The sequence below is a fragment of the Mastacembelus armatus genome, chromosome 17, assembly GCF_900324485.2.
Source record: "Mastacembelus armatus chromosome 17, fMasArm1.2, whole genome shotgun sequence".
Lineage (NCBI taxonomy): Eukaryota > Metazoa > Chordata > Actinopteri > Synbranchiformes > Mastacembelidae > Mastacembelus > Mastacembelus armatus.
This window is the reverse complement of record NC_046649.1, coordinates 23,814,675-23,829,312: the sequence shown is the minus strand read 5'-3', so window position 1 is coordinate 23,829,312 and position 14,638 is coordinate 23,814,675. Positions and strand designations below refer to the sequence as shown.

At 45.6% G+C, this 14,638-nt stretch overlaps 2 protein-coding genes and 1 long non-coding RNA gene across 14 annotated transcripts in view; 2 read left to right on the top strand and 1 right to left on the bottom strand.

Moving 5' to 3' along the window:
* LOC113134345 (zinc finger protein 62 homolog) overlaps positions 1 to 14,638 on the top strand; it is a 757,491-nt gene that overhangs the window by 96,224 nt on the left and 646,629 nt on the right. The window lies entirely within an intron of this gene.
* LOC113134450 (uncharacterized) lies at positions 257 to 5,811 on the top strand. The gene is made up of 3 exons (XR_003296070.1): positions 257 to 352; positions 1,719 to 1,786; positions 5,683 to 5,811. It is a non-coding gene; the product is annotated as an uncharacterized LOC113134450 (long non-coding RNA).
* myo10 (myosin X) overlaps positions 3,454 to 14,638 on the bottom strand; it is an 87,380-nt gene continuing 76,195 nt past the window's right edge. For all 3 annotated transcript variants that reach the window (XM_026313668.2, XM_026313667.2, XM_026313669.2), the window contains exons 22-41: positions 13,917 to 14,023; positions 13,619 to 13,819; positions 13,469 to 13,508; positions 12,400 to 13,311; positions 12,022 to 12,142; positions 11,549 to 11,792; positions 11,147 to 11,242; positions 10,746 to 10,839; positions 10,308 to 10,363; positions 9,855 to 9,997; positions 9,338 to 9,529; positions 9,070 to 9,227; positions 8,750 to 8,873; positions 8,065 to 8,362; positions 7,768 to 7,975; positions 7,382 to 7,518; positions 7,172 to 7,292; positions 6,324 to 6,800; positions 6,048 to 6,239; positions 3,454 to 5,882 (exon numbers count right to left, since the gene is read on the bottom strand). In XM_026313668.2, the coding sequence (XP_026169453.1) occupies positions 5,772 to 5,882; positions 6,048 to 6,239; positions 6,324 to 6,800; positions 7,172 to 7,292; positions 7,382 to 7,518; positions 7,768 to 7,975; positions 8,065 to 8,362; positions 8,750 to 8,873; positions 9,070 to 9,227; positions 9,338 to 9,529; positions 9,855 to 9,997; positions 10,308 to 10,363; positions 10,746 to 10,839; positions 11,147 to 11,242; positions 11,549 to 11,792; positions 12,022 to 12,142; positions 12,400 to 13,311; positions 13,469 to 13,508; positions 13,619 to 13,819; positions 13,917 to 14,023 (4,032 nt within the window). In that variant the 3' untranslated portion in view covers positions 3,454 to 5,771. The remainder of the gene's footprint in view (positions 5,883 to 6,047; positions 6,240 to 6,323; positions 6,801 to 7,171; positions 7,293 to 7,381; positions 7,519 to 7,767; positions 7,976 to 8,064; positions 8,363 to 8,749; positions 8,874 to 9,069; positions 9,228 to 9,337; positions 9,530 to 9,854; positions 9,998 to 10,307; positions 10,364 to 10,745; positions 10,840 to 11,146; positions 11,243 to 11,548; positions 11,793 to 12,021; positions 12,143 to 12,399; positions 13,312 to 13,468; positions 13,509 to 13,618; positions 13,820 to 13,916; positions 14,024 to 14,638) is intronic.

The window sequence follows — 14,638 nt, the reverse complement described above, 5'->3', positions numbered from 1 at the left end:
AGCTTTCAAGAAATTATCTTTTTTTGTAAATAGACTAAATTGTCAAAGAGGCCGCATTGCATTGTGGGATTGTTAGCAGAAAGTCTATTGTTTTTTCTATTCTGGGATTTAGGGACATTCACACTTTGTGTAATATGTACACACATATACACATGTACACATATACACATGTACACATGTACACGTATACACGTATACACATGTACACATGTACACGCTTCTTGTGACGTCAGAAAGAGGAAGCGTGACCTTTGCCGCCATATTGTGACGGTCCAGTTCCACCTGAACGCACCGAAGCACCTGGTCCTGACCCAAAAACATCAGAACCAACCAACAGAGCCACGTTCACCGAGTAAGAAATTACGTTACAGTATTTGATTAACGGGTTAAATCAGTTTTAGCCCCTAAATGTTGAATGAAACCTCCGAAGTTAACATCAAGTCAGTGCCGACGTTAGCAAGTTAGCGTAGCTAAGCTAACGCTAGCAAACTGTTAGCTAACGTTAGGTCAGACTTCGTGTTTTCAATCAGGTAATAAATCAATAAGATGCTGGGAATGTTGTGTATCGATCAGCGGCGTCAACCTGTGTCTTATTGTGTTACCTGGTGTGAAATTATCTACTTTATAACGTTAAACCTTAGAAAACGTTAGCGGCGCTAACATAAGCTAAGCTAGCGTTAGCTCAAAGCTGCGATGTTCCTGTTTTTGTCATGCACGGATTTAATGTGGGTCCCCAGAGACCGGGTCCCCAGAGACTAGGTCTACAGAGACCAGGTCTACAGAGACCAGGCACACAGACCATCCAGAACAAAAAACACTTTGGCTGCTCAGGTGTTGGCAGGTGTCATGTCAAAGTGATTTTGTTTGTTTGTTTACAGAGTTGGTGCCTGTTGCACCATCAGATAGATGGATATCTGCAAAGTATCGATCATTAGAACATCTTATTTTAGATATCGGCAAAGTATCGATCATTAGAACATCTTATTTTAGATATCTGCAGTGTATTGATTATTAGAACAATGGAGTAGACTTCATCTTGGATGTCCAAAAGAAGAGTTCTGACTAGTCAGAGTTTAGTCTAGTTTAGATTTAGATTAGAATATTAAAGCTTAGTTCAGAGTATTAGTTACTAGAGTATCAGAGGTTAGTCTAGTTCAGAGTATTACAGTCTAGAGTATTAGTTTAGTCTTTTTAGTTCACTGCTCAAAGTACAGATGAAGTATTGACTTCAAAGCTGACACCTATTGCAAGCCATTTTAAACTTAAATAGATTTCACTTGAATATCCTTAAATGCACTTCAGATATATAAAATAAAATATAATTTTAGATTGGCTGTTTCATGGAGTTTTTTTTCAGTTGTACAAAACTAAGATTTATAAGACTTAACCTTATAAAACTACGAGATTAATTTTGTACGTGTAACGTTAATTAATATGCATCAGTTTCTGTTTGTAGGTAAAGAGGAAAATATGAATATTTCACAAAAATGTATTTAAAAAATATAAAGTCTGTAAAAATGTATTTAGTCATGTTATGTATTTTTCATTCAATATTTTCAATATATACAAAATTACAAATTACCAGTGCAGAAAGCAAAACCTTCTTTTTATTGTTTTTAAATAATCACTGAGTCTACATGCATCTTAAATATTATATAAATTCATTATATTATACATATATAGTTATCATATTAATAATCTCACCTTATTTCCCACAGTGTGTCTGCAGCCGTTAGGACACGGCAGACGTCACCAGAAACGGCTGCACGGACGGAGCTATGAACAGGTCAGTGAAAAAATCAGTCACAACAAGAGAAGGTTTTTTATCGAGGGCCTGCAGGGTTGGCTGTATTGTTTTTAGCTCTACTCATTTTTTGAGGGTGTATTTCTTATTTTGTGTTTTTGAGACCCAGTTCTTGGTTCCTTTCTAGTCTGCTCCCAGACCCCATAGAGGGGCTTGTTGTCAGGTAACGTTATGGTCTTTCATTAAGTGGTGGAATAAGGGGACCAGGTGTTAAAAAATAGAAATCTGCTCAGACAAATTAAATAAAAATGAAGAAATGCTAGAAAATAATAATTAATTATTAAATAAAGGAAATACATTTCCACAGTGTTTTATTGTGTCTAATAGTGTTAAAGTGTCTATTTTAGAGCATGAAAACCTTCGTGGTGCAAACTCGACATCAGGGTAACCTCATGTTAGCCAGAAGCAGAACTGTGTAAAGTTAACGTTTGTATTTCTCTGATGGACGGACTTAACCTCTTAGTCACCCCGCCCCCTTTTTTGCAAATGGCCGACAACACGTAGATAAATAAAACTAGCTGTTGTTCTTACATTTTAAAAGTTATTTTGACGGCCTTGGTGCCGATTGAAGCAAAAGCGTCCCAGTTTTCTATCGGCGCGCTGTAGAATGTGAAACATGACTCCTCCCCCTCTAGCGTCGAGCGCTGCCTGCCCAGCGTTGTCATGGCAACATTTACAGTAAGGAGGGGCTGCGTTAAAGCCCACTGTTGCGTCATCTGGCTCGACTTCCCATATATTGTTGCAAAGGCCTCATCATTGGCTACAAGATGCGTCTGTCACCATTTACGAACAATTTGACTGGCTAATTCTCCTGTCAATCGAAGTTAGACTATGCCCCCTGACTGGGATTTTCTCTGAGGATGTGAATTCTATTGGTTTTACCGTTAGTGACGCTGCGAAACATACAAACACGTTTGATTGAGGCCTCATGTGATTCACAGAAGCTTGCTATGTCAAACTTTATTGAATAAACGGACAAAACAGCCGTAAAACGAAGCGGTTTACGGCTTTTTATGAGGACGACGATGGATTTATGGATTTACTGTACAATATTACATCTTTTTGGACTGAAACATGGGTGCACTTTGTTCTATGGATTCTAACGAACAGAACGATATGCGGCACTCCATGTTTGACTACACATATGAAGTTACACGAGAGAAAGGTAAAGAGCGGCGTTTTGTACTGTATGTTTACTGTTGTTAAATATTAAGAAACTGTAGTCGCTGTGATTATTCGATCCTAAATTGCTTTATGCCATTTTAATCGTGAGACTTTAAGGTTTTATTAGACATAAAATGTATTATACTATATCCACATTTTTCGACGATCTTTTTGTGACAAAATAGAAACATACAACTTTTAGAGCGGATCCGCTCCATGGGTGACTATTAAGGTGTAAAAGACAGTCAGGGACATTGACCTTGAGGGAAAAATAAGGGAGAAAAGGAGCGAGTGTATGTGGCCTGTGTTGTAATGTCCACCATGTTCTTTATCAAGCAGCTGCCGTCTGTTTTGTTTACTGAGCAGATCAGGATGGACTGTCCTCTAATATTTAATCGATTGCTGATAGCACAGTTAGACAGATTTTTAAAAAGCATCTTGGGCGTATACTCTGTGAGGGAAACACCTGAATGTACCTTCAGACCAAATATGCAACCATTTATTGTTAGAATATTCCTTTCAGTACATACCAGCTAATACAGAAAAAATAAGATGCAGTATCGTGTCAAAGGTCCATAGTCAGCTGAATGATTGTGTAGAGAAAAATACAAGTTTTTTATCTTGAGAAAGTCACCATGTGGTCATCACTTAGCAGAAAAAAGACAGAGTACAAAATATACAGCCACATGATTATGTAATATACAGAACATTGCACATTATATCATCAGAAAGGACACCACACATGGAAATAATCAGTGTACACAATATACAACAAGGCACTGTGGAAGACACCTGCACACACGTCTTTGGATGGATCTGCCGCCCGCGGAGCTCCAGTGAAATGCTGTAGGAATGTTTCTGCAAACAGTCCAGCGGAACAAGACATTCAAACTAAACTCCGAAAGGTCACCTAAATTCACCGCTTAATTCAAGACCGTCTAGGTGATCGGTTTTAGGTGCTTTAAAGGGCACTGGCTGATGTTTTAAAGGACCCAGCTGTGACAGTGATTTGGGGACTTCAGTAAGTGCTGTGCAGGTACAGAGAGATGGTGCCGACTCTGTTTATCTGTTGAAAATATCACGACAGGATTTTTTAAATCTTTTTTGCCCATTTAGGTTCCAGGGGTTTGGTGACTGTGGGGCCTTTAGGTTGGACTTTCATGTCAGTTTCAGTTTAATGGGGATGTTTGTGCTGTTGCAGTTCCTGTTTGTTGCCAGCAGAGGTGTCCAGGGATCAGATTCAGATGCCAAGGATTAGCCAGTAGTTACTGTTCAGTGGTCTCTGTATCGCCTTAGGTTGAGGTTTATGGACACCTGAAGGCTCTGACAGTCTCCTGGCATGAGTCTCTCATGTGGGATGAGTTTTTAGTTCTACGTGTAGTTGTGTTAAATTCAGCTTTGCTTAGGAAGTGTGTCGGTGTTAGCAATAGTAGTTGATGCTGGAGTCTGTGACATTATGGTCACTTTGTTTTTAGAGTCGGCTCCTGTTTCTGTCTGGTCTACAGAAAAACAAGCCTTTACCCTCAGGTTTAGCTTGAACGTCTTGTTCAGGTGGACAGAGTTCTGCAGTGCAGCCTGTTGGTAGTTAAAGGAACGTGGGAGCACCTTTCAGGTTCTGCTTACACAGGAAGTGGCATCAATAAGACAAAATCTGATTAGAGTCTGAAAAGGCACTTGTGTGACCTTTGCAGCAAATCAGTCGAAACAATCAGGAACACTTGAGACGAGTACAGTTGCATATTATTTACAGTGAACAGGTTGTCCTGGACAAAGGTCGAGGATCAGGTCCCAGAGATTTTCAGAGCAGAGGAAAAGGTTCGAATGTCAGTTTCTTTTTTCTGCTTTTTTAAAAAATGTTTTACATTCAGACACCTCTCTAACACACACACCTCAGTATCCAACATCCTGCGACACGTTATTAGCATCAGGAAGGAAAATCCAAAGCAAAACATTTTAATCTCTGCTTCATGAGAGTAGATGAAGTTAAACGCTGTTTGTTTTAAGCTGATAAACAGTGGAAATGTTGACATTGTCCTTTGATTGTTTTCAGGAGGAAGGTTGGGATAAACTGTTCTTTCAGTAGATTTTTCATGGAATAGTTTTATTTTAATCTTGGATCACAACACTGTTACTGTGGGCTTCACCCTATTGTCGACCAAATCCAGTTCACAGAACCTTCATTTTAAGGCTGTAGATCAGTGTGTCAGTATTTTGAATTGGGTTCAAGTAAATTACTCAGTTGTATCAATGAAATACAGTTTATCAAAACCTTCCCTTCAGTCACCAGTGGTTTACAACAGGACTTTGTGTGATGCCACAAAATCTGGGTTCAGTTTGGTACCAGGTCCCATAGACACCAATACTTTCTGAAGTTATTCTGTGTCTATCTGTACCTGGGACCAAGCCTTGTTGATGGGGTCATCGTACCAATCACTTCCTCCTCTCCTTTCGTCCCAACATGCCAGCAGCAAAGGGCACCACATTTTGAACATTTCCTTGTTTTGTTTACTTCCTGGTGGATTTCCGGAGTTGATCCTTGTTGACTTGCAGGTTTCAACCAAAATGAATCCTTCAAGCCCAGAGCGATTGTTAACATTACAGATGTGTAATGTTTTGGAATGAAACCAGTCAAAGTAATAATCTGAGCTAGTAAGGGCCTTGTGGTTTGTCTCCAGCATTCAGTCAGTCTGACATGTCAGTTGCTCTTTCCACAGAGCCGAGGACGGGGGCGTCCGTGCACGGCCGACGACACGACCCTCCAGTTGCACTCTGGCACCTGGCACAAGGTGAAAGGTTAAACGGTTTACCAGGCACCGTACTGGCTGCCATGGCTGCTGACGGACTGACAGTTGCTGTAGCGCTTCTTGACGATCATGCTGATGTAGGCCTTCATCAGTTTGGCGATGTCCATGACCTGCAGAGGAGGAGCAGCGTGTACAGGGGTCATGATATTTCAGGGTTAAAGGTTAGTGATTCATTATTTGCATACGTTTCTCTAGAGTCCATGTTGACTAATGGCAAAATGATTGGACAGTGCTGATGTTTTTCAAAACTTCCTGTTTTAATCTGTTATACAAACCATTTGTGTTTCAAAGATCAGCTCTCGGCCTTCCACCGTGATCTTGTAAGCGTTGGGCTGTGGCGCTCCGAAGGAGAGAATCTGTTCATATGGGAAAACCTCCAGAGGCCATGGCTCCCCTCGTTTGTAAACCGATATGGCCTCTCTGCTGACGCCCAACCACAGCTCGGAGGGGAACGCTCCATCCCGACTCTGAAACAACAAGTGGGAATAAACATGAGTGCCCCGAGGGGTGACTGGACGCTGATGAGACTCACTGAGGAGGAGGTTGCTCACTTCGACGTTGAACAGCGTGGAGCCGTATCCCTGCCACTCCTTCACCACCGACATGTATTTGACCATGGCCTGTTCCTGGTTCATCCCCTGCAGTTTCTTCCACTTGTCCATCACGCTGGTCCTCACTGCCGTCACTTCCTCCCTCATCCAGGCCTCCAGGCTGTTCTCCTCCTCCAGCTTCTGCCGACTTAGGGAGCCACTCCTGAAGCTCCGCCGCAGCGTTCCCTCCAGGAAGCTAGAGCGCTTCCTCTCCGCCGTCCCCGAGCGGTCGCCCACCGAGCTGTTGCCTGGAGCAAATGTCTTGGCTGAGTTCTGCACCCGGGCCCGCAGTCGTGCCATGGGGAACACCTGGGACATCTCGGGGGTGTTGGCCTGGGAGCTGTGATCACCCAGCAGGTACTGAAGTCTAAGAGCAGCCAGGAACTGCAGAGTCTCCTCAGGGGCCGGGTACTGACCACGAATAACCGCCTCATGGGCCTGTAACACAAACAAACAGAGAAATAAGATAAAGACAGACTGAAGAACAACTGCCCCAGTAGGTAAACCTGTTTTATTCTGGGAAAATAGAGAATGTTTCCTAATCATTAGAACTTGCTGTTAACTTATAACTGACTTAACAGGAAATCAGTCAGCAGTCAGTTTTGATAATTGGCTCTTTTAAGTAGTAAAACAAACAAAACAAAAAAATTAAAGATGGTACCTTTTACTTTACTGTGGTTATAGTTTTCCTGTTGTAGACCAAACTATCAGATAATGAGCAGTTTAATCCATCTACGTTGTCTTTGAAGTACAGGTGCTGCTAAGTTTGGATGATTGATCTGTTGACTTTAGGTCAGACTCTGTCTTACCTGTTCAAACATGAACGCGAACTCCACGCTGTCTTTGGGGACGTTGTCTGTGTCCAAGAAGCAGTAGAGCTTGAAGTAAAACTTCCAGCCGGTGTTGTGTTCTTCTGGGCTCGCTGAAAGCCTGCAGACCAGAGAGCGAGTTAGTAACGGCTGAGAGCCAAAGATATCGGCCTCCTTCAGAAACGAACACACGGGTACGGCGCCGCTTACTTTTCAAACTTGGCGATCACGTCGGCCACGACTGTGCGACTCTCGATGGCTTTTTCTGTGGCGTCGCTGTGTTCAAACAGAGCGAACATGTTCCTGCTGTCCTCCATGGCCAGGCCCCGGATCAGCTTCTCCACCACCTGGTTCCAAACACCAACATTGTTTTAGTATGTCTAACATCATTTAGGATTAGTGAGTCAGGAGTTATGCAGCTGATGACAAAGGAAGTAAAACCTAAAATCTGATGAGGTTCAGTTCTGGTGGTTTGGTACTGTGACATGTCAGCAGTGTAAAGGCAGTGATCAGTTACTGTTCACCATGTCTACAAAGCACTGCAGCAAACGGTGACAAGTAAATAATGTCTCCCAGCAGCCCCTGTGGTCACCCACCTCTCCAGCAGTGGTGTGTGAGTTGATGGTGATCTTGCAGGAGCCTCCTCCATGGCAGTGAACTGTGGTGCTCATGTCCTGCCGGGCCACGATGCAGCGGATCTCCTCCTGCGACGGGACGTTCTCCCGGGCTCGGGTCTTCCTGAGGGAGTCGAGAGTGATGGCAGCATATCGATCCATCTCTGAGCCGGGGAAGAGTTCTCGGGTCCTGTGGACAGAGAGATATAGACTGATCAATGGAAGAGATTCAACACACAGTGAGACAGTTTATAAAATGATAAACTCTTCCGTAAATACCTCTTCAGGTGGAACTTGAGGTATCTGAGGATGCTCCTTGTTGGGACGAAGGTGCAGGACATGCAGGCCAGGATCTTCCAACTGCAGAGGTTCCCGGGGCTGCCCGGCTGCGGCGACCGTGTGGTTTGTTTGATCAGCTGGCAGTACAGCTCGTCCCGCAGCGGTTTGAGCTCTTGGCCGGTCTGCAGGATGCCCTGGATGATGGGCACCGGGTCGGCCACACCTTCCAGGTGCTGCAGGGAGCTGTACACTTTGAGGGCTTCGTCCTGCAGCGTTGTGTAGCTTCTGTTCTTCTCACCTGAGCAGGGCAGAGGGAAGAGGTTAGTGACGGGACTGATGGTGTTTGTTGTTAGATGGAGGTTTTGTAGCTTTAAACTGGGTGAGACTAACGTTTCAGCTTCGGGTTTAAAAATCTCCCAGTTTAAATTTTGCCTTGGTAGTAGAAAACAGTAGGAACCCGTGAACCTCTACATTATAGTCAGTACATTGAGGATCTGTCTGGTTCCTTGATGTCCAGCACCATCAAACCTCCTGTTTGTCCTTAACATGTTGTGTAAAATCGACTACATTCATGAATCTCCCTAAATAAAAAACGACTGGTTTGCTGTGAAAGCAGAGCAGCTTTGGGCTGGAACATGCTCAGTATTTACAGATCCAGTCCTTCATGTGTGTTTGTGTGACTGACCGGTGACGTGGATGTCTCCGTAGGGCAGCGGCAGCAGTGGCGAGTGCAGCGGGTGGTGGCTGTAGCGAAGGATGGGGTTCCTCTTGTAGATCTGTTCCACGACCTCAGAGTTCAGACAGTTCTCCTGCAGAGAGCAGAGCAGCCCAACATCAGCACGAGGATCTAACACAGGTTTGTTTTTGACCCCCATCTGCAGCATTAGCAGGTTATTTATTCTGGAATAATGATTGTTATAGCATCTTCAATTGTCTTTGTGGCTTTTCTACAGCAACTGATGGAGCTTCTGCATCAGTCTCCACCAGCCGGACACCGTTTCCTACCCTGATGTCCTGGATGAGCTGCTGGGTGGGCGTGTCGATGGGCGCTTTGGTGTCGATGACATTCTGGATGGAGTTGGCCCAGCGCGTGGCCTCATTCAGCAGCTTACAGTAGAGACGGTACGAGTGTTTCCGGCCGTACACGATGACGTTCCAGTAGCCTGTCAGAGACCAGAGACCACAGAGCCACAGTTTCCTGTTACGATGCTGAAGGACGTGACGTTACAGAGAAACCACCAGATTTAACCGAAGACTCTGCAGTGTCTCTTACCGGTCTCTTTGAAGACTTTCTCGTCCGGCTGAACCACTGAGCAGAGGCTGTTCAGCACCAGTGTTCCCAGCTTCAGGGCGTTACGCTCTGAGCTCTTATAGTAGTCCAGGGAATTGTGGGTAAGTAGGAACCAGCGCTTCTTCAGCTTCAGCGAGGCTTTGGTACTGTTCTTCATCTCTTTGTGCAACCAGCCTGGGAAATAAAACAGACATTACTCGTGTTGCTGCCATTTTGTCTCCTTGCATGTATTTTTTACATTTATAATAAAATTGGAATATTTCTGTGAATTACTTAACAGTCAAACCTGAAGCTTCACAGATTTGTAAAAATCAACACCAGCACAACCCAGAAACTCCACCTGTAAACTCATCTGATCTGCACAATCCATTCCCAACTTCCTAGTTTTCAGATGTTCCTCTAACATTGTTCATATCTGTGTCTGCTCTGCTGACGATCTGACCTATTCTGCAGCCTAAATGCATTCTGGGAGAGTGGCATTAAGTTTTGGTGTCGTCACCTCGGATGATGAACTCCTGCCCATCGACGCGGGTGTCTCCCTTAGAGCGCTGCAGCAGGGTGATCCAATGGTGCATCTCCTCGGGCGTGTCGGCGTTGCAGTGCAGCACGCGGTTCGCCGTGATCATGACGAAGGAGTTGGGCCTGTGACGATTCAGAAACGGTTAACGAAGAAGAAGAAAGGTGGAAGAATGATGGATCAGTCTGACTAAACAATTTCTGATAAAAAAAAAAAAGCAGGAATTATTGATTTGTTTCTTATTTAGCAGATTTAGCAAAGAACAGCACCTACTAGTGGCTGAATTAAATAGAAACATTTTCAACTTCAAGATGAAATAAAACTGATAACGTGAAGAACTTACAGATTTGATCTAAGACACTTTTTGTGTCCTGTTTTGTTTGTGTGTGTGAAATGAAGCAGAGAAGTGATATGATGTGTGACGCAGGTCCTCACCTCTCTGGATTATCTGACGCACAAACCGAGTCAATCATCCCCACATCCAGCGTCCCCTGGAGAGACAGACGGGACGGTTCAGTAACAGTGTTCAGGGATGAGATAATGAGTTTGACCTTCCAACCAATTATCACTCTCACACACACACACATTCACTCCCCAGGTGGAACTACTGAGGATGTGCTGATTTCAACACATCTGTGTCACTAAAAGGAAGAAGCCTGAGTATAAAATATTTGCAAAGTGGAATAAACATCCATGTTTATACATTTGAGCTTTCTCTTATTTGAATATATCAGATCATAGTGTTTAATGATCAGAAAAGACTTTAGACTTTACATAAAACCTTCACACGATATCAAAATATGTGCCAATTACAAATCATCTCTACAAAGTGTTTTTAAAACAATAATAATAGTCTCCTGCCCCAGTACTCACCACAGCGTTCTGGGGGTTGGCCTGCTCATCATGCATCTCTCTGATCTCCTGCTCTGTGGAGCCATGGACCTGACTCAGGACACTGAACCACTGGCTGTAACCATGGAGACATCATCATCAGCATCACCCTCCAGACATTACGGTTGTGACGGCAACCAGTCATCATTTACAGAGACCAGGACATAAACAGAGCTACACTCAAAACAATCGATTATTCCACTGTTGATGTAAACAACAATCTCTGGGTTAAATCAATTATATTAAATTATCTTCTTCTTCTCTTGTGTTATTTTATACAGTGATATTGATCTTTGCTTTGAGGTACAAAATGAGGTTTTATGTGCTTTGTAATATAATAAAGTAAAATAAAATGTGCATGTATCTTAGCACAACAGCTTTACCTGGCGTCCTCTGCAGACTCTGCGATCAGATGGTAGGTCCTATCAGGCATCACGATATCGATCCCATTCTCTTTCCCAGTGTTATCGATGATTTCTCTGCACATGACGCATTAAATAAATGCGACTTAATTCCAGATGTCAATCATAACAAGGTGCATCCAGCAGTAACTGTACATCAGACTGTTTTTTCCTATTTGCATTCTCTTATGTTAAATATCTCCAATATACAATTATGTAAATAAACTTTTCCACCTAATCGGAACCCAAGTCCCCGTGTTAATTTCCGCCTGCTCTGTGTTCTGCTTCAGTTCCTCTACACTGGTCTATCAGCAGGTGGAACATCAGCTCCTGCTGCACAGCTGGCTGATGGCAGTATAGTGACGAGGTCTGAAAAGCACGTACTTGGCAGTATGCATGTCCAGCACCCCCTTCATCTTGTCCTCGCCGTCGTTCTCGAAGTACATGAGCTTGCTCTGCCGCAGCACGAACCAACGACGCTTCCAGTTTCTTCGGGACAGCGTCGACGAGCCCCCTCCCTTCTTGTGCAGCCAGCCCTGCTTCAGAGCCTCCTGCTTGGCCCGAAACCACAGGAAGGTCTCGTCCTTCAGGACGCACCAGCGGCGCTTCCACGTGTTCATCAGGCCGCCTGTAGTGGAACATGAGCATTGACTCACACCCTAACATGCACATTTCACTTTAAAGCTGTTTGGTGATCAGCTACAAGGACAAGTCATACATAAAGGGACTTTTTGATGCAACTGCTTTGGATTCTGGAAGAAAAGCTCATTCTTCTAAATGAGTCTGTACTGTTCTGTTGCCCTGTGGAGGTCAGAGGTCAGACTATCGAAGTGGAGGCAGTATAGTGAAGGAGTAACCTTTGATGTAGAGGAAGCTGTGGAAGTACGGGAGCGTGACGCAGCTGTAGACAGAGTCCCGCCGATACGACAACTCGTCATCGGTGTCGAACCTGTCGAAGTCGTCCTCGCTGTCCTCAAACTGGAATCACAAATAATTACAAGTTACAGGTGTAGTTTCCACTTTTGAACCATCCTAAACACCAACAATAGAAATGGATTGAAAAGTGGGAGATTTTGTTAAATCCTAAGACCTGGGAGTAGGCTGAGGTTCTGGTAATGCAAATGCTTTACACAGCGACTAGGTCAGATCAGGTAGGTTCTTTGAAAACTGTTCCTTCTGCGTGCAGAACCAGCCGTCCAAACTGTGACCTTACGTCTCACCCAGCGGATACTCACCGATGACTGAGCCCCCTCTGAGCCGAAGCGGTAAGCCCCCGAGCTGTTGTAGGTGCCCACAGAGCCGCGGTAGTCCGGAGACCACTGTCCGCTGCGAGGGTTGGAGAAGGCCATGCTGCCACTGGACACGATGGCGCCCTCGTCGTAGTCGTCCTGGTCGTAGTCCGAGTCCTCGTCTGGAGGTATGAGTTCCACCAGGTCATCAGACTGAGCCTCAGATGAGGACTGGGGGTGGCAGTAGGCTGAGTCCCCGCTGGATGAGGTGCTGTGGCAGGCTGGGTGCCCCGGTGGTTTAGGCAGTGGCTGGTGGAGGAGGGTGGGGGGCGGTAAGGGTGGGATTACATCATTGGCGTACGGGTCTTCTTCGGACGAGTCATCACTTGTCCGGATCCCGCTCGTCCTCTGGCCGTCTGAGTGGCCGTGCTCACTCGGGTTCGGAGAATCTTTGAAGGCCTCATCATCTGCCCCAAAGCCTTCATCAACCTCCTCTTCGTCGCTGCCTCTCCTCCGTCCACCCTCTTTCTCCTTCTCATCCCCTTCACCGACCCCCAAGGAGCTCTCGATGTTCCTCACGCATTCATCGATCTCGTCAAAGTTCAGAGAGTCCAGGAACTGTTGCGCCGCCTTGCAGGCTTCATCTTCCAGCCGCCTGAGCTCCTGGTCGCGGAGGCGCTGCAGGCGGTTGAGGGAGGCCTCGGTCAGAGACAGCTCCTGCCGCTCCTTCTGCCTCTGCAGCACCTGGATCTCCCGCTCCAGTCGTAGGATCTCCTCCACCTGCGATGCCTCGTGGGGGCGGATTGCCTCCTCAAAGGCCTCTGCTGTCTGCAGCTCCTGTTGGGCGCCTGCTGATGGTGCAGGCTGAGCCACCTGCTCGGCACGCTGCAGCTCCTCCAGCCTCCTGGCCTCCTCAGCCTGGATGCAAATTAGAAAAGCGACTTAATAAAAAACATCATCCTAAAACAAATATAAAAACCTTTTACACCCTGGTACAGACTCAACTCCTAAGACAATCAAGTGTATTTTTCCACCAACCATTGGCCATTTGCCACCTGATCCATAATGATCGTACCTCTCTGACGAGTCTCTCCGCCTCCAGCCTCCGTCTCTCCCTGACACAGTCAAACAGACAGTTTAGGACAGTAAAACTGGTAAAGAGCTCCATGAGAGCAACAGCTGCTAGAATAAAAGATTTTACGGGCTACTCCTTTAAACTGCCCACCTCTCCATCTCCTCCTCTTCCTCCCTCCTCCTCCTCTCCTCCAGCAGCTGGCTGTAGGCCCGGCGGGCCAGCTGGCCTCGCAGTCGTTTCTGGAAGGTGAGCGCTGCCCAGCGGAGGAGCAGGAACTTCCTCCTCCAGTAGAAAGCCCGGTAGTTCTTCTGAATGACCACAATGCACTGCAGCAGCTTCCTGTACTGCTTCCTGTGAGCAGGAAAGCATCAAGTCAGATGCACAACAAGAAGACAAACGTTACAACAGCTTCCAAGAAGGTTTGTGACGTGTGGGTGCCGAGTCCTACCTGGCCACGTAGCCCATGACGTGAGCCTGGATGATCATCGCTGCTTTCAGCACCTCCACCTCCCTCTGCTTCTCCAGACGATGCTCCAGAGACTCGCGAAGAAAGACCTGAGACGGGAGGAGAGGAGGACGTGGGGAGTTTTAATGCAGGATTTAAGCGTTTGATTTAGGCTGAAATGAAGATTTAGACTGAGGTTTACGGGTTAAAGGATATTCATGATCACGTCCCTGATTTATCTACAGAGTGAAGCAAATATAAAAGACAGAGACAGAGCCATAACAATCCTGTTATTTAAGTCACTTTATTCATAACTGTGATTAAACAGTGGATTACACACAGATTCCCAGTCCCTCCTGTTCTCCACCTCCACCATTTAACAGAGAACAAAGCAGCTGACATGAATCAGAGCCACATCCTCCTCTCCTTTTGTTCACGCCGCTAAAGGTTTCAGCTCCGTGTCACCGTGAACAGGCCGAGCTCACGGGCTCTGAGTGCAGCTGCCCCCAACAGGAACCACGCTGTCGCCCATTGATAGACCCTGGACCCACCGAGGACTAATCCGATTAGGGAGGGGCTCAGATATGGGAGTCAGCGACAGACACTGGGGAATGTCATGGTGCTGTGGGGGTACAGTGTGTGTGTGTGTGTGTGTGTGTGTGTGTGTGTTGGCTGAGCGACACTGTTGAATCCTCATGGGAAACACAAACTCGACGGGGTGATTT